The sequence below is a fragment of the Lutra lutra genome, chromosome 1 (genome assembly GCF_902655055.1).
Source record: "Lutra lutra chromosome 1, mLutLut1.2, whole genome shotgun sequence".
Taxonomy (NCBI): domain Eukaryota; kingdom Metazoa; phylum Chordata; class Mammalia; order Carnivora; family Mustelidae; genus Lutra; species Lutra lutra.
In genome coordinates, this window is record NC_062278.1 from 97,341,538 (window position 1) to 97,363,227 (window position 21,690).

The following is a 21,690-nucleotide window of genomic DNA, read 5'->3' on the forward strand; positions in this document are numbered from 1 at the left end:
CATCTCTGACCTTCAGGGGGCACTTTCCTAGATCTTGCAGAGCAGCCAGTCTTGTTCAGGAATTTTTCAACTTCATTTTGCAACTTCATTCACAAGCACAAATTGGTTGTGATCAATTTAGAGATAAAAGCGAGAGGTGGTTCGTACGGTGACGTCTCGTCCTTTTGTCCGGTGGGTCCTGGTGCTCTGCAGTATTGATTCAAGTTGTATGAGCATTTCCCGTGGTAGCAGCAGCTGACAGCATGTAAAATTGCAGATACAAACCTGCAAACTCTGACTGCTTTTTCCTCACCACCTCTGTCTACCACATAAAAAAATACTGCACCAACTCGGGGTCATTGACCTTGATTTAACGAGACCTTTGGTTTTAAATTAAAGAGAAGATTTTCTTCTTCTGTAGCTTCCTTTCCTTAGATTATAAAGACATTTGCCTGATGGTTCTGTTGTTTTCAAACTCTTTTTTTAATGTAAGTAAATGTACTCAAACGTACTTGCTTTGGAAAGTACAGGTAGTGTCATTCAGAAACTCCTCCGTATCTCTTTTCTTTTGGGGTGGGGGGTGGGGAGTGCTCTTCTGTGAGTGGGATACTGAGGACCAGCTACCCCACATGATGTTTTGCAAACCGGGTGGGAAACCAGGTATGATGTGGTCAGCTGGAAGCACAAGAATGTTTTAAGATGAAATGCATTCTCCATTCCCAGACGTTCCTGCCTCCGAAAGTGGCTGTGAGGTCTCGGAGTACAGCGTGGAGATGACAGAGCCTGAGGATGTAGCTTCGGAGGTGTACCACGGGCCAGAGCTCGAGTGCACGGTTGGCAACCTGCTCCCCGGCACCGTGTATCGTTTCCGGGTCAGGGCTCTGAATGATGGAGGGGTGAGTACACGCCTGTACGCCACAATCCAGATACAAGGTTCTAACTTCCATATCCACCCTCCTGAAATTCCTCAGTGGTATGTAGCCAACCTTGATGACCATTAAGGTCTGAAGTACATTGTTGTGATTACCTATTGACCCAGTACTGAAAATTTTGTTTTGTCCTTGTATCATTCTATTTTTTTTTTAAGATTTTATTTATTTATTTGAGAGAGAAAGAAAGAGCATGCAAGCAAGGGGGAAGTGGGGGCAGAGGGAGAGGCAGACTCCTGCTGAGCAGGAAGCCCAATGCAGGGCTTCATCCCAGGACCCCAGGACCATGACCTGAGTCCAAGACAGATGCTTAACCACCCAAGCCACCCAGGTGCCCCTCATATCATTCTATTAAGGAAGAGTTCAAGGTTAATAAGAACATCACCCTTTAGATGCTTTTGGGTTTTGGTTTTTTTTTTTTTTTTTAATAATTTCCTACTTGCTTATTGACTGTATTAATCAGTTCTGGGAAATTAGGATTACATAATCACTCCTTTACCATATTGTCCAAATGACCCAGCAGTATCTTAGGTTAGTTCTCAGAACTGGAGTGGGATAGAAGGTAGGGAGGCCAGCTTCTCGTTTTTGCTTTGTTTCAAGGGTAGACTGGAGAACTCTTCTCGGCCCTGCCGTCTGCTCCTCTGGGAGGTGTCGAGGTAGCCTATCAGAGACTGAGTCAGTCTCTGTATTATACCTATATTTTAATTGCAGAATGATGTGGGTTGGGGGGAGATTGACGATAAGAACAAGGTAACTAGATAGCATCAGGCTTTGCAGCTCAGACTGCTGCTACACACCCCCCCAGGTGTACTCACAAGTCGCACGGTCAAGTCCATACAAATAAATAGATGGAATTAATTGATGGAATTTTTAAAAATAAGGAAGCACTGCCAACAGCGACATGAAGTTGGCAGTGACTTTTTCTCATTGTGGGTTGTCCTGCACGAGTCTGACAGAGGGGAACGTGTTGGTCTCCAGGCCATTTTCCGCTAGCCACGCTCACAGTGAGAACATTTGTTCTAAAGTAAGATCACAAGCCTTTACCAGGAGCTGGATTCCTTCTAAATTCCCAGTTGGGAAGGAATTTCAGACACAGCACAACTACTGAAATTAAAAAAAAAAAAAAAAAAAGACCAGCATAATACTAACCAATAAAAATGTTTTGATGAGAAGATAAGAAAACTTATGTACCTTAACTAATATGATTAAAAAGAGCATGAAAGGTGATGACCACAGATGCTGCAGAAATAATCGTACTGTTGTTTTTGCTCATTTTCCCGTCCACTGTTCAGGGTACCTCCATCATAACAAAGATAAATGTGCAGCTCTGGGGCTCTTGAGTTTTACTTTCTGTCTCCTTTCACTAATTTATCATCTAAAAAAATTGTCCTCAGCCTCAGTTTAATCCTGTTCTACTGAAAGCCAACCACATACCTGACTGTAGTCCTCTTTTGAGGTCTGCTCCAGAAAGCCTCTCTCCCATCCACCACCCCCCCGCCACCAGCGTATTTGCAGATTATCTTGGAAAATTTGACTGGTTTTTTGGTTGTTGGGTTTTTTGGGTTTTTTTTTTTTAATCTTTTTTTTACCATTTTGGAAAAGCATTGTCATACACTTCATTAGCCTGGAAATTATTTTATTTTGTTCTTTGCCCCAGCTATTTGTGGTATCACAAATTCCACTATTAAATTGGGTGACTCTGGCTCTCTCGAAATAATGGCGGTTGGCTCTGAGTAGTGTGATCACTGAAGGCCTTTTAAAGAACAGAGGAGTGTAGTCTAAACCTTCAAATAGTTGAAATGGTGGGGTGATGCTGAGAACATGTTAACAGGAGCTTTCATTTTCAAAATGGAAAACACCAGTAACTAGAAGAAAGAGTCAGAATTTGATAACCACCAGTTTCAAGTAGGTTTTTGTGTGTTGAAAATTAAACTGTGGTGTATATCGGACCGCGTTTCCTTTGATATCCTATGAGGAATGCTAAAACAGAATGTCGTCTTGTGTCAAAAATCAGCATGTTTTTGTTTCTGATGTCAGTCAAGGAAAAATGGTAAACCAACCTTGTGATCGTTGAATAAAAAGACTATACATACATAAGACATTCACCACTCAGGGATTGAATGTAGGAAAAAACCTTATACACATCCAACTGAGAGTGAAAACCATTAGGTAATAATTCTTTAATCAGTTGTACTGTGAGTGCTGTTAACCTAGATTTCATACATGCACACATACACACGTGTGTGTACAACATGCACACAGGCCTGTGTGTGTTCTCTTTCAGTACGGACCCTATTCCGAGGTCTCAGAGATTACCACTGCTGCCGGGCCCCCTGGACAGTGCAAAGCACCTTGTATTTCTTTTACACCTGACGGATGTGTCCTCGTGAGTTGGGAGGTAAGTCAGGCGCGCATTCTGCATCAACTTCTATTTCTTCTACTTTATGCGCCCCCAAATGCAAGTTACGAGGAGCCTACAGAGCTAAAATTCACACATAACACATTAATCTCCCTTGGCGTTTGCTGATACTTAGAGTCATCCACATTTTATCACTTGTCAGAACGGAAAGGAAATTAAGTATCTCTTTTCATGTCTTTCTTTTGTATTTGAAGTATCCAGGGGCACATTGCTTTTTTCCCATTTCAGTTAGTTGAACACAAACATCATGGGCTTTTCTTCTCAGTGAAATTAACTACTTGAGTTTCTGCTTTCCAGAGTCCTGAGAGCTCTGGTGCCGACATCTCGGAGTACAGGTTGGAATGGGGAGAAGATGAAGAATCCTTAGAACTCGTTTATCATGGGACAGACACCGGCTTTGAGATAAGGGATCTGTTGCCTGCTGCACAATATTGCTGTAGACTACAGGTAGGTGGACATTACTTAATGTCACTCCTAGGTCCTGGTGTTCCATGAGACACTCCGGGGAACTTACTCAAAGGCCTGTGATTGAGGCTGTCAAGAGGGATGATATGGAAAAGAGTCCTTTTAAGTAAAAATAAATGTAATTGTCTTGGTGTCTTATAATTAATTTCTGCTTCTCTAGGAGGTCCTGAAACATAAGATCAAAAAGCGTTTCCACACCATTCTTACTTCCCCCCATCCTGATGTCTTGCTTGTGAATTCACTGACTCAATGACCGAGTCCAAGGCAAAGGTGTTAGGGCTCCTTGGGGAAGGTTCCTTCTGTTTGAATTCTCCCGACATGGTCGTTTCAGCGGTAGAGACACTTAAAACTGGCAAAAGACAGAAGATGTCTATGCTGGTGGTTAAATGGTTGCCAGAAACAAACATTAGGGTGATTTGGACTGTTCTGCATTAGATTACAGGGTCCACTTCTACTTCTCAGGGACCATTAACAAAGCTGGTTACCTGGAAGCTTTGACTTGGGAGTCCAAACAGAGTAACATCAAGAACAGTTGGCTGCTAGCCTAACCCCTAAAAGTGACAGCAGTCATGAGTTTACTTTTACTTCATTGACTCGGATAAGTTATTTTTACCCCCTCTGTAAAGCCTTATTGTCCTAAGAAAATAGGGTTCTTTGTCCATTTCTCTCCATTTGTTTAGTAACATTTTTTTTGAGCATGACTTTGTTCCAGGATCAAAGGATGATCAAGATAATCAAGAGGAGAGGTACAAAGATTAGTCAGATGTGGTTCTTGACCTTGGAGAAGTCTGTCTTCACACATGTGTAGACTTAAATAGATGAAGAAGCAAAGATGCCCGATTTAGGTTTCCACCTGATCTAAGTGATGAAACAAATTGCTTATTACAAGTCCATCAACATACCAGTGTCTCTGACCTCTTTGGAGAAAATATTCCCTTCATAAATTAATTTTTCAGATCAACTGAGACTTCTCTGTTGAATTCTGAAGCCTACTTTATCATAAACATTCTGATTAAACTCTTTTGTTATGCACCTTCCTTCCTTCTTGAATGGAGCACCTGGGACATAATTAACTCTTTGTCAATGAGTCAGGGTCACAGCACATTATCTGATCTTTATAATAGCAATGCTGAGTCACTGGGAAAAGGTTACAAAATATGTGCTACACTCCTGTTTTTGGAACAAGGCAGGATATAAATAAAGAACTGTCTGCCACCACAGGAAAGAACTTCACTATCCTTTTGAGTTTAAAATTTTACCAAAAAGAGAGTTGAAGTATTGTCCTGAAGTAGGATGATGTGACAAATATTACAGTAGAGTTTCAAAAGTGTTTGTTAGGAAATGAATGCTGTGAACATCTTTGAAATTAACAGTAATACGTAAGTGTTAGAGGGGCACCTGGGTGGCTCAGTCAGTTAAGCCTTTGCCTTCAGCTCAGATCATGATCCTGAGGTCCTAGGATCGAGCCCTACATTGGGCTCCCTGCTCAGCGGGGGATCTGCCTCTCCCTCTCCCTTTGCCCCTCCCCCAACTCATGCTCGCTCACTAGCTCGCTCTCATTCACTCTGTCAAATAGTTTTAAAAAATAAAACATTAAAATAAGTGTTATAGCTTTTGTTTTGAAGAGCTCAAACTACTTTCATTTAGTTTTGTAATGTGTCCTCATAAACTCTTACGAATTAAATGAGAACTGGATTTTAGAGTACATTCACTTTTGTAAGGAGTCTGCTAAATGTTTTTCTCTCTATAAGGAAAAAAATACACGTTTAATGACATTCGTTGATACATACTCTGTATTAGTACTGTTCTAGTTGCCGGGGATATAGCAGTGAGTGGAAACAAACAATTTTGCCCTTATGGAACTTACATTCTCATCAGGGAGTAATTAAATGAAATACATCCTGTGGTGGTGATAGATGATGTGATGAAAAATAAAGCAAAGAAGGGAAATAGGAAATGAAGAGGATCACAGTGGGTGGAAGGGGGGTAGGATGACGGCAAATTTAAATACAGTGTTCAGAGAGGGCTCACCAAAAGACAGCCCTTGAGGGAAAGCCTGCAAATGTCTAGGGAAAAAGATTCCTGGACAGAAGGGCAGCAAAGTACAAAGGCCCTGAGGCAGGAGCAGACTTGATGTCCTGTGAAACAGCAAGGAAGCCAGTATTCCTGGGGCAGAGCAAGTGAGGGGGAGACTAGTAGGTGATGAAGTCAGAGTGGCAGTGGGTTTGAGAGTGAGGCTGGTGAGCAGATCAGATAGGGTCTTGCAGGCTTTGGGAAGACTTTGAAGTATATTCTGAATATGGTGGGAGGCCGTGGAAGGGATATGAGCAGTATCACTGTGCTTGCTGTGAATACAGAGTATTCAGGCAAGGGCTGACTCCCATATACCAGCTAGGAGGTCATTACAGGAGCCAGAGAAGAGAGAGTTGAATGTGTTGGACCAGGCTTTGGTGCGGGATGTGCTCAGGACTTGGATTGGGGCATGAGAGGAGGAAAGATGTCCAATGATGTCTCTGGGATATGACTGGAACAACCTGAGGGATGAGAGGAACTACAGCAGGTGCAGTGTGGTTTTTTGGTGAAGAGGGATGGGGTGAAGATGAGGGCATGGTGCGGACACTTGAGTTCGAGATGCCTCCTTGATGTTCAAGTGGAGATGTCCCAAAGAAAGCTGGATATACTGGGCTGGCATTCACAGCAGTGGTCTGAGCTACACAAGTAAATTTGGGAGTAGGATATAAACAGTACTAGGGTATAATACGGCATTTACCTCTGGGACAACGTGATACCTCGAGGAGTTAGAGCAGAGATTTAAAAAGAAGAAGAAGAGGTGTCCATGGCCTGAGCCCTGGTGGCCTTCAGTGTTGAGAGATCCAGGTGATAAGTAGCATTCGGCAAAGGTGATTAAGAAGCAGCAGCAGGTCAGTAGAAATGAGAGTATGGCCCTGGAGACCCATTGAATAAGTATTTGATAGAGCAGTGAGTAATGAAGGTCTTAGCTCTTGCGCTCAGGTAAAATCAGAAAGGGCTGAGAATTGACTTCACATAGCAGTTTATCATTCACATGGAAAACTGTGGAAGAATACTGGCCATTTACTGTCTACCCCAGACGGTTACTGGGGAGTTGTCACAGGGCAGCATATAACCTGAAGCGGGCTGTGCAAACACAAAGTGTTATTTAAATTATTTTTCATAAAAGGTGATGATAGTGATATTATCTTCTGCTTTTTTAACAGAGAAGTTGCCTTTGGCATTTGTGGGGAAAGTGGGTTGTGAAAAGGGAACATTTTCTGAGATTCAGCTCTACCCAGGTTTCTAGAAGTAAATTGTGTGCAGCACCTAACATGAAGGCATTAGAATTTACATTGGGGTAACGTGGACTTTGCTTGCCCTTGTCTTTTTAGGCTGTCAATCAAGCTGGAGCAGGCCCATATAGTGAGCTTGTCCTCTGCCAGACACCAGCGTCTGCCCCTGACCCTGTCTCCACTCTCTGTGTCCTGGAAGAGGAGACCCTCAATGCCTACCCTGATTCACCTTTCGTGTGCCTTGTACTGAACTGGGAAGAGCCGTGCAATAATGGATCTGAAATCCTTGCTTACAATATTGACCTTGGAGACACTAGCATCACTGTGGCCAATACCACCACCCACGTTATAAAAGACCTCCTTCCAGAAACCACCTACCGGTGAGTACAGGAAAGCAGAGATAAAGTTGCATCAACACATCAGTCCTTGGGGCTCTAGACCCTTCAGGTTCTAAAGGCCAAACAAGTGAATTCTAATCATTCTTAGTTAATGTATTTAAGAGTACCGAATGCAAACACATCTTGAAAACTTGTGTTGCTTTGTGCTTTGTGAGTCGGTTACAAATTTATACAATTCCTAACAATTGAGGGGGAATTTTACCTGCTGCTTTAAATTAGTTTTTCCCTCTTGGTCTCTTAGTGAGCCACTTTTCTTAAGCCACTTTTCTTCGTACTTTTATCCTGTACTTGTGTCCCTCGGTGGACACCGTCTGTCCTCAGCATGTACTTACCCACCTCCCAAGCTGCGCTAGAACATTCTTTTGGTTCCGCCAAAGCAGACACAGTGTTACAAAGCATTGGTGATGTAGCTTGTACTCAGGGGTTTTGCGGGGGGGGCAGAGAAAAAAGTTACATTACAGGTTACTGAGCAAAGCTCAGTTAGCATCTGCATTCTTTCCCCCCCCATCCCAGAATTCTTAGAAAGCCAGCATCCTCCCCTTCCTCTGCTCACACATCTTCTCCAACGTGGCCTCTTGAAATTTCAAATTATTTAGCTCTGTCTCCAAGTTGCCTCAACTCCTTGAAAACGGACAGTGTATAATTAGCGTTAGAGTCCAAGAAGCAGCTGTAGTCACTGAGGTGTGCCTTCTTGGAGCATCTCCCTCAGTCAGGTTCCAGACAGTCCTGATTTATGATGGCGTGAAAGCAAGGCACATTTGGTAGGAACTGGATTCTGATTTTGCATTTCGAGCTGTTCCTGGACTAGCTTAGCAGTCGTGTGGTCTGACCCTGACTCTAATGTGGCCGCAACCATTGTGCTCATAACCGTTCTGTACCCATGCAGCCTTTCTGGTCTTCATGTTCAGACAGTACTCAGTACGTCACAGGAGATCGTCAGTACTTGATTATACAGGAGGCTTTGTGATTGAGGATTTTCCCAACTATATGCCAACATAAGGGTTCTGAGCAGGTTTAAATGGGTGAGGCCAAGCTTCAATGTTTAGGTGTATTCACTGCATTTTTGACTTACATAACTAGGGGCACCTGGGTGGCTCAGTCGGTTAAGCATCTGCCTTCTGCTCAGGTCATGATCCTAGGGTCCTGGGATCGAGCCCCGCGTCGGGCTCCCTGGTCAGCAGGGAGTCTGCTCCCTCTGCCCCTCCCCTTGCTTGTGTTCTCTCTCTCTCTCTCTCTCTCTCTCTCTCGCTTGCTCTCAAATAAATCTTTAAAAAAAAAAGAAATTGACTTATATAACTAGATTTATTTTTGCTTTTCAAAAGCAATGACAGGTTCGTAAAAAACCTCTTTTGGGTATAGTACTACAAACACTGTGTGTCGGTAAAACAATCCTAGACCCTATCCTTGCCCTCAGAGCGCTCACAGAACTGAGGGACACTTAAATAGCAAGTGTAGGACAGTAGGTTATTATGACATCACAGGCTGAAAATAAAACTGTGTACAGAATCCTGTTGGTATTTCAGAGAGGAAGACCCAGGTTCAGAGTGTGATCAGGATGCTTTGAAGTGGGGCTTGAGAAAGAAACTAAATAAAGTGGGATATGACTGACTGAGATGAAGAGGCAGGCCAAGGGTATTCTTTCATTTTTAGCCTTTTAGCCATTCTCAAAAAAACCAGTCCTCACTCTGTTTGCTGACCACATGCCAAGCGTCTGTTGTGTCTACAGCTCTCTAACCAGGTGCTGAGGAAATCCAGGGATGACTAAATCCACACCTTGCCCTCAGGGAATTTCCCCAGTGATGACGCTCTAAGGAAAACCTCACCATGAGGTGTACCTCTGGGGAAAAATGACCAAGGGAATGTCATTCCCCAGCTGTCCAGAATGTTGCCTGACTTCATCCCTCTGGGGAATGGAAAAACCTTGGAAGAAGCCACACTGGTTCAGGGCCTCACAGAAAGGTTTTGTGTCCATTCTGATCCACACCCGTGTCTACCCCAGAGTGAACTCAGACCCTCGGGTCAGCTCTCTGAATGTTTGGATCAGAAATCATAAAAGGTCCCCCCCCCCTTTTTTTTTTTTAATAAAATTCTTGCAGGGCAAGATGTTAGTCCAAGATTTTTGCTTCTTGCAGGTATTGTATCTACCTTAAAGGTGATGTAAGTGATTATAAAACTTCAAGGTTTATGGAAGGATCTGCTGATGGGGGCATGCTGACTCTTCTTACTCAATGTATAGTCTGATGACTTTGAGAAAGAAATCTAGAGCTCAAAGACTTAAATGAAAGAACAGATACAGGAATCTTTGCTTAATAATGAAATAGCATTCACAGTGGAAATTATGAGAAATATCTTCCACAAAAATGATGATTTAAAGACATATTCAAAAGTCCCTCTCTGAGGTGCCTGCATGGCTCAGTCGGTTAAGTGTCTGCCTTCAGCTCAGGTCATGATCCTGGGATCTTGGGATCGAGCCCATGTTGGGCTCTCTCCTCAGCAGGAGCCTGCTTCTCTCTCTCTCTGTCAAATAAATAAATAAAATCTTACCCAAAAAAGTCCTTCTCAAGGCGCCTGGGTGGCTTAGTTGGTTAAGTGTCTTCCTTCAGCTCGGGTCATGGTCCTAGGGTCCTGGGATCGAGCCCTGCATTGGCCTCATTGTCCAGGCAAGGAGTCTGTTTCTCCCACTGCCTTTGCTCCTCTCCCTGCTTGCATTTGCACACACGCTTTCTCTGTCTCTCTCTGTCTCTCTCTCCCCATCAAGTAAATAAGTAAAATTTTAAGGGAAAAAAAAAATCTAGAAGTCCCTCCCAAGGTAATTCTATTTTAGAGAGGGTGAAATGTTTAATAATGTAGGGACTATGGAAGAATGAGTTTAGATTTGAGTAGTAAAACTTTAAGACTTTTAAAAGTATTTAATGGATGTAGCATGAACAGTTCAGTATTGATATGCAGGACTAGTATATTGAGCTGGATGTGGAAAGTCTCTCTTTAACCTGAACAAGGTAGTTCTGAAAGATCCTATTTCAGACAGACTGCATGAGGATGGAATGGCTTTAGAAAAGGTAAATCTTTGCATCTAGTTGTACTGTCTGTTCTGGCCGTTCCCCCGGCCGGCCCTCTCTCCAAAAGAGTTAGCTATCATTGCTGGCCAAACAATAAGTAAAGTGGATGTTTCCTATTTAAGATATTAAGGTCATTATTTATATATAAGATTTTTTTTATACAACTTTAGACCAGTTTCTAGAGTACATAATTGGGTACGCTGTTGTAGAAGTCTGACCAACCCACTGTCTTGTTCTTTGTATGTTTCAAAAACAGAGCTGCCGTAATTATAATGAAATACAAAATTGAGTATTCCTAGTAACTAAGGGTATAATTTCAGTCCAATCAACATTTACCTCACCTTTTTCTGTTCCACAAATTGGTTAAAAGATAAGTGAACAGATCATGATGTTCTAGACAAAAGCATGGAATGAAACATTTTAAGCAGGCTGTGGGGTTTGGAGAAAGCACTTGTTTCTTTTATTTGTTTTTAAATTTCAGCAGTTACACTTTGTTCTCACGCTGAGTTTGTCTTTCTCTGTTTTGCCAAAACAAAAATGTGCACCTCTATAAGCAACCCTCTGACACCGGTGGGGTTTTTAATGGATTTGTTGCTTTTCCGTTGGTGCTTACAAAAACACCCACTGGCTTACTGACATCCTGTAGGGAATTTGGTTGAAATTACAATGCCTTTTTTTTTTTTTTTTTACATTTTATTTATTTATTTGACAGAGATAGTGAGAGTGCACAGGCAGGGGGAGCAGCAGAGCGGGGGTGAGAAGCAGACTCCCCACCAAGCAGGGAGCCTGATGTGGGGCTCAATCCCAGGACCCCAAGGATCACAACCTGAGCTGAAGGCAGACACTTATACCATCTGAGCCACCCAAGTGCCCCTATGATGCTATTTTTAAGGGCATTACTTTTAAACTTACAGCTGAGTTTGGAATTGTGCTTGTGTTTTAGCTTGAGGAGAAGAAAATGTTTTTGAAAACAGAGACAGAGCTTTCTTTCGACACACGGTGCCATAGGCTCTGGGAGCAGAGGGAGAGAAGACTGCCTGGCAGCCTTCCTTCCCAGTGTCCTGGCTTGAGTATCTCCACCGTGGTTCCAGCTTCAGCTCACCAGGCATTCCAGTCCACTTGTGAATAACTAATTTTATAGTGTTTCCATTATATTTTGTTAAAACTTCTGATACCTCCAACATCTGCACAGTTGATCCTGGGCCTTCGTTGAGAGCAGTGGTTATCACAGTGTGGGTCCTGGACCAGCAGCATCAGCGTCTTCTAGAAACTGGCTGAGATGCAAATTATCAGGCTCTGCTCTAGACCTACTAAGTCAGAAACTCTGGGAGTAAGGCCTGGCGCTGTGCTTTAACCAGCCCTGCAGGAGATTTTGATGCATGTTAACGTTTAAGAAGTTTTGCCTTAGGGGCACCTGGGTGGTTCAGTGGGTTAAACCCTCTGCCTTCGGCTGAGGTCATGATCCCAGGGTCCTGGGATCAAATCCCGCATCGGGCTCTCTGCTCAGCAGGGAGCCTGCTTCCCTCTCTCTCTGCCTGCCTCTCTGCCTACTTGCGATCTCTGTCTATCAAATAAATAAATAAAATCTTAAAAAAAAAAAAAAGTTTTGCCTTAGAGCAGTGATTCTTGGGTATTTGATGTATGTGAGAATCACCCGGACAGCTTTTGCATCCTAAAGAAGTCTGAGCCCCATTCCTGTAGCCTGTGGTTTAGTAGGACCCAGTGGGTCTAGACATCACTGTCATGTAGTGTCAGCTGTCCTATCTTTAACCATCCTCACTTCCTTCACATCTGTCTTCACTAGCATGGGATTTCTGTTCACTCCTCTATCCTCTTCATTGGGTGAGTTCTGTTTCTTGACAGACTCTTTAATGAGTGGTGCCCAGACCTCCAGGAATGGTCTGGTTGGCTGGCTCAGAGCAGAGCCAGACTGTCACTTTCATGGTCTCCATATTGAACTGTTGGGAAGGTTGCCTACGATTACTTTTTTTGGCAACCTCGTTATGTGTCTGACTCATACCAAGCTACCAAACAACTAAAACTTAAGGTAGATTTGTTCATTACACTCTTTTATGCCCTCTTTGCTAGGTAAAACAGAGATAAAATCTGTTGAGTCCTTACTCTATGTCAAAGCCTGTCAAAAAATGAATCATAAATCATTGTAATAAGATGAGATAGGCTGTATTGGGAGACAGATTCTAAGTCAAACAGCTTGACTTCAATCCTGGGTGCCTCACTTACACTGGCTTTGTGACCTCTGGTAAGCTATTTAAGCTCTCTCTGCCTCAGTTTTCTGATCTGTAAAATGGAGACAATACCTTTAGTTACCTAGTAGGGTGTGTTTTAGATAGGTTTCCGGGTGCCTCATACAGGACCTGACACATAGTAAGTCAGCACTACATAAATGATCTATTGCTAATGTCCGGTAGGGAAGAAATGAGCTGCAAAGTAGGTTGTAACCAGATTATAGGTCTGTGGGAATCTGGCATCATTTCTTAAGCAATGGAGGACTTTGAAGGCTTGGTTTCCTGTCAAAGGCTAGTCTGACTGCCTAGAGACAGAATGCAGCACAGGTACTAAATCCCTTTACTCCAATGGCGTGATTTCCTCCAGAGATTTCTTGTGTTTTAGCTGGTATTTTATATTTCTTCGGAAGTTACCTGATGATTATTCCCTTCTTTCATATTTTTGTCCTAGATGATTAGACAGCGGGCTGTGGGGAAGGGTGGGGTATAAAAAGTCCATCTTTGGCTCTTAGGCCTCTCCTCCCGGCTATCCCAATTGCCCCCAACCGTCAAACAGGAGACACCCTGAGTACTGGGATGGCTGATTAGGATTGAGAAGTCACCCTCCCCAGCTGAGGAAGTTCATTTTGAAAGTCATTCTTATTTTAACATACAGAGTGTCAAATTTGAAAGTGTGTATGTATATAAGGTGTGTTATGGAAAGCTATGATTCTTTTTTTTATTATTAATTTAAAGATTTATTTATTTGTTTTAGAGAGAAAGAGCATGGGGAGGAGGAGCAGAAGGAGAGGGAGAGAGAAACTCAAGCAGACCCCGCGCTGAGCGCAGAGCCCCAAATGGGGCTTGATCTCACATACAACCTGACTAAAACCAAGAGTCAAACGCTCAACCAACTGAGCCATCCAGGTGCCCCTGGAAGGCTACAAACTTCTGAAGCAGGAATGTTTTCAGTATGTACAACTAGTAGTAGTAGTAGATATTTTATTAGAAGATTTGTCAGTCAAAAACTATAAAGACTATGCTTCTTAATTGAATTTCTTTGATCAGAATTATCCATGTACCACTGGGCATTGCAGACTGCTGGCCACTTGAGGTTTCCATATCAGCCTGCCCAACACAGAATTTCTCAAGAGTTAGACATCATTTCCCTTAATTGGAAAGCAAAATTCCATTTCCCTTATACATAATTTGCATCGCTGACAATTTCAGAAACTGATACAATGCATTAAAAAAGAAGAAGAAGAAAGAAACCTGGGGATCCAATCTAAATTTCAAGGTTACCATGTTATTTCAGGTAAAGAGAAAACTTGTCAAGTTTGGGTTTGGAGTAGACTTTAATTAATCTAATAAAACTTGAAGGTCAGTTTTCTCTTCTTTTTTTTTTTTTTAAAGATTTTATTTATTTATTTGACAGAGAGAGATCACAAGTAGGCAGAGAGGCAGGCAGATGGAGGTGGGGAAGCAGACTCCCCGCTGAGCAGAGAGCCGGATGTGGGGCTCGATTGCAGGACCCTGAGATCATGACCTGAGCCGTCTGCAGTGGCTCAGCCTTCTGAGCCACCCAGGCACCCTGAAGGTCAGTTTTTTCTGACGTGAATTCTTGGAATGGTTCCTCAGGTCAGTGTTTGTTTTGCTTATTAGTTCTGCATGAGATCCCACTGGAATTAGGAAATTATCTTCACACTATATTTTTCACTCCCAAATAAACAGCAATCGTCATAAGTCCTTGTTCAGCTTTTCCTTAGCCTCCTAGACTCAGAGCATGTCATATTTTTACCAAAATGCAAGAAGACATGGTCTCATTTCTTTTCTTTTCTTTTTTAAGATTTTATTTTAAACTAATCTCTGCACCCAGTGTGGGACTCTAACTTATAACCCTGAGGTCAAGAGTTGCACGCTTTACAGGCTGAGAGAGCCAGCCAGCCAGGCGCCCCATGGCTGCCTCTAATTTTATCAGTACCTCAGTTGTATTTCAGTTTTGAGTTTTACTTTATCATTACAACTAAGTGATGTTAGTTCAGTGCGTCAGCTACCCAGAAAAATGTTTTTCCATGCATTTTTACTGAAACAAAATGTATTGTGTAAAAATGTGGATAAGTTGAGGTATTTTAAAATTTACTTTGAGGCCAGTTTTTAAATAATGTAAAAAATTTTTTTAACTGTTCTAGATGCCCGCTTTATTGGCAAAAGGCAATTGTTGCTCTGAAAGTGTGATCTGAATTAAAATTACCTCTTGATTGGATTAGAAACTGTGTTTGGTTCAAGTTACACTCTGAGAGTATTGTGTGCCAGAATGGATGAAAGACTTTGAGCCTAAAAAAGACAAAGTTCACATCACCTCTGACTTCTGTCTGTCGTGTCACTTGGCACACATGCTGGACCTAGCCAGGCCTCAGTTTCTTCATTTGTAAAGTAGAGTAATTCCTACTTCATGGGCTCAGCCTAGAAATTAGGGATACTGTTGTACGTCTCAAACCTAGGCTTCAACACCAAGAATAACTGTGTCATTGAAGTTGAGTTCTGTAACCTCTCTGAGTTCAGCTGCGGTATTCTCTCTCAAAGAGGAAATACTAGCTGCTGCTCTGGAGCGCAGTGCTATGAGCAGAGCCCGTTCTCAGCATTGCTCTTTGCAGTCATTCTTCATGCCTCCGTCTGTCTCCCAGCTCCATGCCTCCCCCTCACCTTCCGAGAATGCTTTACAGAGAAGTGAATCTCTGTAGGTGTTGCTGGTTCCTTGGCCATAATTTGGAGGGAGGAAAAACATAGACATAGACATAGTCCTTTAACAAAGGACTTAAGTTACAAAGGAGTTGTGGTAATCAACCAGAATGAGGCTGCATGTGTGCGTGCCCAGCACCGTGCCCCCCTCATGGATGCTCAACTTGTGTTCTTGACTTGGGAAAGGAATGCCAGTCTCAGAAGAAGTCCTAAGAATGGTAACTCTAGAAATTAGCACTTTAAGGTTCACCGAAGTGCTTTTGCCCATCATGAATCCTTTTCTGGTCTTATGGTGAAGTAGAAAATAGTCTAAAAATAGAAAAGGCTTCCTATATGCCTTTCTTAATTAAGTAATCAAATTTGTTTGTAAATGCATCAAAGGTGTTAGTATACCCATTTTGTAAATAAGGAAATCATTGACCTAAATGAAGGTGTTAGGTCATTTCCCCAGGGTCACACCAGAGTGATGAGCACGATTCCCAAAGAGGCTTCACTGCTAAAGAGAGTTAAAATGCTACCATGACATTCTTGTGGTGGTGGTGGTGTGTGTATTCAAGGCCAAGATTACGTGCCTACCAGATTACATGCCTACGCTATCAGTGCCTATCATATTACGTGCCTACAAGATTACATGCCTACGTATCAATAAAAGGTCAGAGAACCATAGAGGTTCAATGTAAGGAACATCATACCTATCAAAATACTATAGAGGCTTTGGGGAAATAAGTGAATTTACAAAGAAATCAAATATTAAGTCTATTTAATAATTTATCTTTGGGTCTTGATACTTGTATTTTATAAACTCGCTTTTGAAAACTTCTAAATGAGTCAGATCTCTCTTATTTTGAGCAGAATAACAATCTTAAGCAACCCATTACCTTCCTGTTGTCTGTTAGAGTAGCTCAGGGCTGTTGGGCTGCACAGGGCAGAGCAGTAGGATCACTGGGAGTACAAGGTGAGCTGGGCTCTGGTGGACTCCGAGCAGGCAAACAGAAGAAAGCATCTTGGGCTCTGGGCTCCATGAATACCTGTCCCTATAATAAGGTGAGGGAATGGCATTCTGCACAGTAGAAGGACATTAATGTAAACCTTGTAGGATTTGTCACACCATTGAAGAAAGGCTAAAACTTAATGTCTGGCTTAATTCTCTTTTCCTAAGAAGAGAAAAAGGGTAATTCCAACCACCATGATGACGACCTTTTTTTAAAAAGATCTTTCCTCTCCAGTTGAGAAAAATTTCCTCCTGTCCAATCACAGGGGGAAAAAACTCCTGTATTAACACCATAATGCTGTGAGATTTCAAGTTGAGAGGTGAGGCAGAGTTTATTTTAGTCTTTCAAGGTTATATCTACAAGAGACCTGATAGAGCCCCACATTTAATAGAGTCTGGGGAAAGTAAGGCTCTTTTTAATGGAATTTTTGCTGTACTTTATCAGAAGTATTTGCTACATTCCAAAACTAGAAGACAGATGTTTATCCAGCTTGGGGTGATTATGAATAGAGCTGCTATAATCGTTTTTGTGCAGGTTTTGTATGAACATAAATTGTAATTTCTCTAAAGACCCAGAAGTGGAATTGATGGGTTATATGCATGTATATTAAGCTTTATAAAAAGTCAAATAGGCCAGCTGGTTTTTTCCAGTGCGGCTACACCATTGTGCGTTCTCACTGGCAACCTGTGAGGGTTGCAGGTGCTCCCCATGTGTGCCAGCATGGTATTGGGGGTTTTTTTAATGACTTTAATAGGGATAGAATGATACCTCACTGTAGTTCTAAGTCCCATTGTCCGACTAGCCCGTGATGTTAACTCTCTGTGGGCTTATTTGCCATATGTGTATCCCCTTTGGTGAAATGTTGGTTCAAGTCTTTGGCCATTTTTTAATTAGGTTGGCTGTTTTCTTACTATTGACTTTGAGAAGTTTTTATACATTGTGAATACAGTCCTTTTGTCAGATGTATAATTTGCATATATCTCCTCCCAGTCTATAGCTTGCCTCCATTCTCCTAACAGTGCAAATTGTTTTAATTTTGAAGAAGTCCCAACTTTTTCCTTCCTTCCTTCCTTCCTTCCTTCCTTCCTTCCTTCCTTCCTCCCTTCCTTCCTTCTTTCTTTCCTTCTTTTTTTCTTCTTTCTCTTCTCTCTTTCTTTCTCTTTCTCTGTTTCTTTTTCTTTTTGCTTTTTTTCCTTTCTCTTCTTTTCCTTCTTTCTTTTTTTGATCATGCTTTTCACATCATAGGTAAAAACTCTTCACCTAATTCTAGGTAACAGATACTGTTTATTTTCTTCTGTTTTCTTCTTAAAAGTTTTCTGTTCTATACTGTATGTTTAGATCCATGATCCATTCTGAGTTAAGTTTAGAATAAGGGGCGCCTGGGTGGCTCAGTGGGTTAAGCCTCTCCCTTCAGCTGAGGTCATGATCTCAGGGTCCTGGGATCAAGCCCTGCATCAGGCTCTCTGCTCAGCAGGGAGCCTGCTTCCCCCCCCCAACCCCCCCCCCCCCCCGCTTGCATCTCTGCCTACTTGTGGTCTCTCTCTCTGTCAAATAAGTAAATAAAATGTTTAAAAAAAAAAAGTTTAGAATAAGATACAACGTTTAGACAGAGTTTTGTTTTCCTCTTGACATCCAGTTGTTCCAGCACCGTTTGTAAAGACTATTATTTCTCTGTTGAATTACTTTTGCACATTTGTCAAAAATCAATCCTTCATATTTCTGTGGCTCTATTTCTGGAGTCTGTATTCTCTTACATTGATCTGTGTGTCTGTCTCTTACCAGTACCACACTGTCGTGATTACTGTAGCTTTATAGTAAGTCCTAAATCAGAAAGTGTGATTCTGTCAACTTTATTCTTACTTTTCAGTTATGTGTTTGGCAATTTTAGTTCTTTGGCCTTGCCACATACTTTGAGAATCAACTTCTCTGGATCTACCAAGAAGAATCCTGCTGGAATGTTTAGAATTGCATTGTCTCTGTAAACCAATCTGGGGACAACCGACGTTCCTTTTTTTTAGGAGTCTTTCAGTTCGTGAACACAGAATGTCTCTCTCTGTTTAGGTCTTTAAGATTTTCAGCAGTGTCTTGCAGTGTTGGTTTTTTTCTTTCTTATCTCTGTGCCATTTTTTCCCGCCACTGGCTGGGACTTCTAGTACATAATGTTGAGTTGGAGTGTTGAGAGTAGGCATCCTTGCATTGTTCCCGATCTCAGAAATTATTTAGTCTTTCACCACTGAGTATAATGTTATCTGTAGGTATTTCTGTAGACGCCCTTTTCAGGTTGAGAAAGTTTCCTTCTGTCCTTAGTTTTCTGAGAATGTGTACATAATGAATAGAAGTTGGATTTCATCAGGTTTTTTTACTGTACCACTTGAGAGGATCATGTGGTGTTTCTTCTTTGGGCTGTTAAACTGAAGGAATTGTGTAAGGGCTGGGGAGGGAGAGAATGCAGAAGAGAAAAAGGAAAATGGAAGATTTTTCCCTATGTGCTCTGAGCATCCTAAGATCCCTTTCCTGAGCCAGGCTTCCTTCTAGAACCCTCCGTCCATGCTGATGTCTGCTCCTAGATACCAGGGTGCATTGAGTCCATTTTGGGGGATCACGGAGGGGAAACTGGTGAATTCACTGCTGGTTGGCGGTAGTTTACCTTCTTCCCCAGACCCTCCAGCTGCTACCTTTCAGAGCTTCTAAACGGTTGCTGCATGTCTTTTGTCCTTGTCTGATGGCCATATCAGTGGGGGAGACCCGGGTGGGCTGTGCTTGCTCCCTCTCACCTGTAGTTAACCGGGCTTTGCTGCCTTCTCCACAGTCTGCAGGCACATTAGTAGACTGACTTGCCGAAGTATATAATCTGTACATTTGAAGAGTTAATGCGAATTTGAGGTTGCAAGATGAATTTAGGTATCGTGGTTCCTAAATACTATTTTCTAAGTTAAGTGTAAGCAATAATTACTGTCAGTGAGAGGTACAGGAAACCATATTAGAAGAGTATTTTAAATCGATCTGTTTCCTCGGAATTGATCTCTGACTTATTTTATTGTCATGTGTCTTGGGGCCCTGGTGGAGGTTTCTGCTGGAGGCCTAGGGGTGGGGCACGAAGGGGTGGTGGAGAGGCACATCCGCGATTGAGCGGAGCTGTGGAAGTGTCAGGTTACCGAGAAAACCGTCCACACCATACAGAAGAAGAGAGGGAAAACGGAGTGGGGAGGGGTGGTGGGGCCGTGGCTGAGACCTTTGGTCTGAGAAGCAGAGCAGGAAAGCCTGAACCGGGCTGAGTAGGCTGCCGAATGCCAGGAAGAAGGAAGCTTCAAGGGCATGTAGTCCCCGCGGGGAGGCGGGTTTGAGAACATGGATGGGGGCAGTGACCTCGTTGTGTTGTATGAGGACCTTGGAGGGCTGTTTCAACCAACCAGTAAGGGAATGGAGGAAGGAGAAAAATAGCAATAATAACAGGCTACTGTTTTACTTACAGGTTATAACTCTGATTTTAAATTTATAGGCCATGGGGCAGGTTAATAACACCTTTATTGCCCACGATGCTGCATATCGCAAACATGCGGTGAAGATTTTTGCTCATTTGAATGACACCCTATTACCAGCGGTGTCTGCACACCGAGGTCTGGTTATTGACGAGCAGAGACTGTGGGGTGAGGCAGGAGAAATGTCCTGTTGGAGAGTTGTCCTTGGTTCTTAAACTCTAACGGAGTCTCCTTTGCTCCCCTGTTGCATGTGTTCCTTATAGCCCACTCACTTCCAAAGCTAACTCTGAGGCAGCTAGCAGGTGGCTACAGTAAGGTATAATAGTAATCTTTAGGATGTCTTCCCTCAGACAGTAGACTTTTTTTTTTTTAATTAAAGAACTAAGAGATATATTGCTGATTCTTTCATTCTTGCTGTTTTTTGGAAGAGAGGATATAATCTGTTTTCTGGCTGCCCTATTCTCCGTTTGTCTTGAATTACTTTAACTTGTTTTTCTTTATTCCGTAATACTGGTTTAGGGGCACCTAAGAAATACTGCACACGATGTTTATTTGAAATAAGGAATTGCTGCTTCTTAAACCTGCAACGTTTATGTATTTTTCCCTTTTCCCAGGATCAGAATTCAGGCTGTAAATGAAATTGGAGCTGGACCATTTAGTCAATTCATTAGGGCAAAAACTCGGCCGTTACCCCCCTTGCCTCCGAGGCTCGAATGTGCTGCAGCAGGGCCCCAGAGCCTGAAGCTGAAATGGGGAGACAGTAACACCAGGACACACGCAGCCGACGACCTGGTGTACACACTGCAGCTGGAGGACAGAAACAAGAGGTGAGATGGCAGGGAGGGCACGTGGGACAGTGCTGTGCTTTGGCTTGAGGAACGAATCCTTGCTCGTTTGTAGGTCCTCCTGCTTGAATGATTTCCTGTGTGTTGGGGTCCTACATTTTGTACCGTCCATCCTCCATTGAGAATTTTCTAAACTAACATTCTGAAGCCCCTGACTTGCTGCATGTGATAATCTATGTGTTTATTTTTTTCTTTCATAAAGCCAGATAATGCAGAGAAATTATCTAAAAAGAAAACTGCCGAAGTCAAGTCCATGCTGTGTTAGAGTGTTCTATTAGTCATAAGCGCAAAGGGAAATAAGACTCAGGAAGAGATGTTAGCTTTTTAAATATTCAGTGACCATCGGGACAAATGTGTTTACCAATCTGAAATAGCTGTGGTGATGTACAGATGGGGATCGTGCTCTGTAACTATGGGCAGTGCAGGATGAAATTAACCACAGCAAGCAGGAGATTCTTCATAAGACTGCAGACCCAGGAAATACTCTTGGCCACAGAAATCAAGTCCAGCCTTTCGCGTCGTATTTGTTTAGCCTAATTTCATTTCCTCTGAAAATGGCCGATCAGAAGATGGGCCTCTGAACTGTATTTAGGAATAATTCAGATGCAGAGTAAAGGTAATGATGACAGAATGTTCTGTGACCAAAAGTCCAGATCAGAGAATCTGGTGAAGGAGGTGGGGAGGGGGCATAAATCCAAGACACCCAGACGGACAGGTACGTGCTGCTGCTTCCCTAAGGCATATCTGCTGAACACCAAACCATTCTGTCCTTCCCACATTATGCGTTAGAGTCTCCTGCCCCTTTCCCAGGGAACTGGTTAATTAGAACAGACACCCCTAGCGAGTCTTCATCCCC

The 21,690-nt window shown here is 42.6% G+C and overlaps 1 protein-coding gene across 2 annotated transcripts in view; it reads left to right on the plus strand.

Moving 5' to 3' along the window:
* Positions 1 to 21,690, plus strand: part of FNDC3B (fibronectin type III domain containing 3B) — a 348,128-nt gene that overhangs the window by 301,127 nt on the left and 25,311 nt on the right. For both annotated transcript variants that reach the window (XM_047730593.1, XM_047730603.1), the window contains exons 19-23: positions 703 to 875; positions 3,193 to 3,306; positions 3,625 to 3,774; positions 7,197 to 7,477; positions 20,604 to 20,816. In XM_047730593.1, coding sequence (XP_047586549.1) covers positions 703 to 875; positions 3,193 to 3,306; positions 3,625 to 3,774; positions 7,197 to 7,477; positions 20,604 to 20,816 — 931 coding nt within the window. The remainder of the gene's footprint in view (positions 1 to 702; positions 876 to 3,192; positions 3,307 to 3,624; positions 3,775 to 7,196; positions 7,478 to 20,603; positions 20,817 to 21,690) is intronic.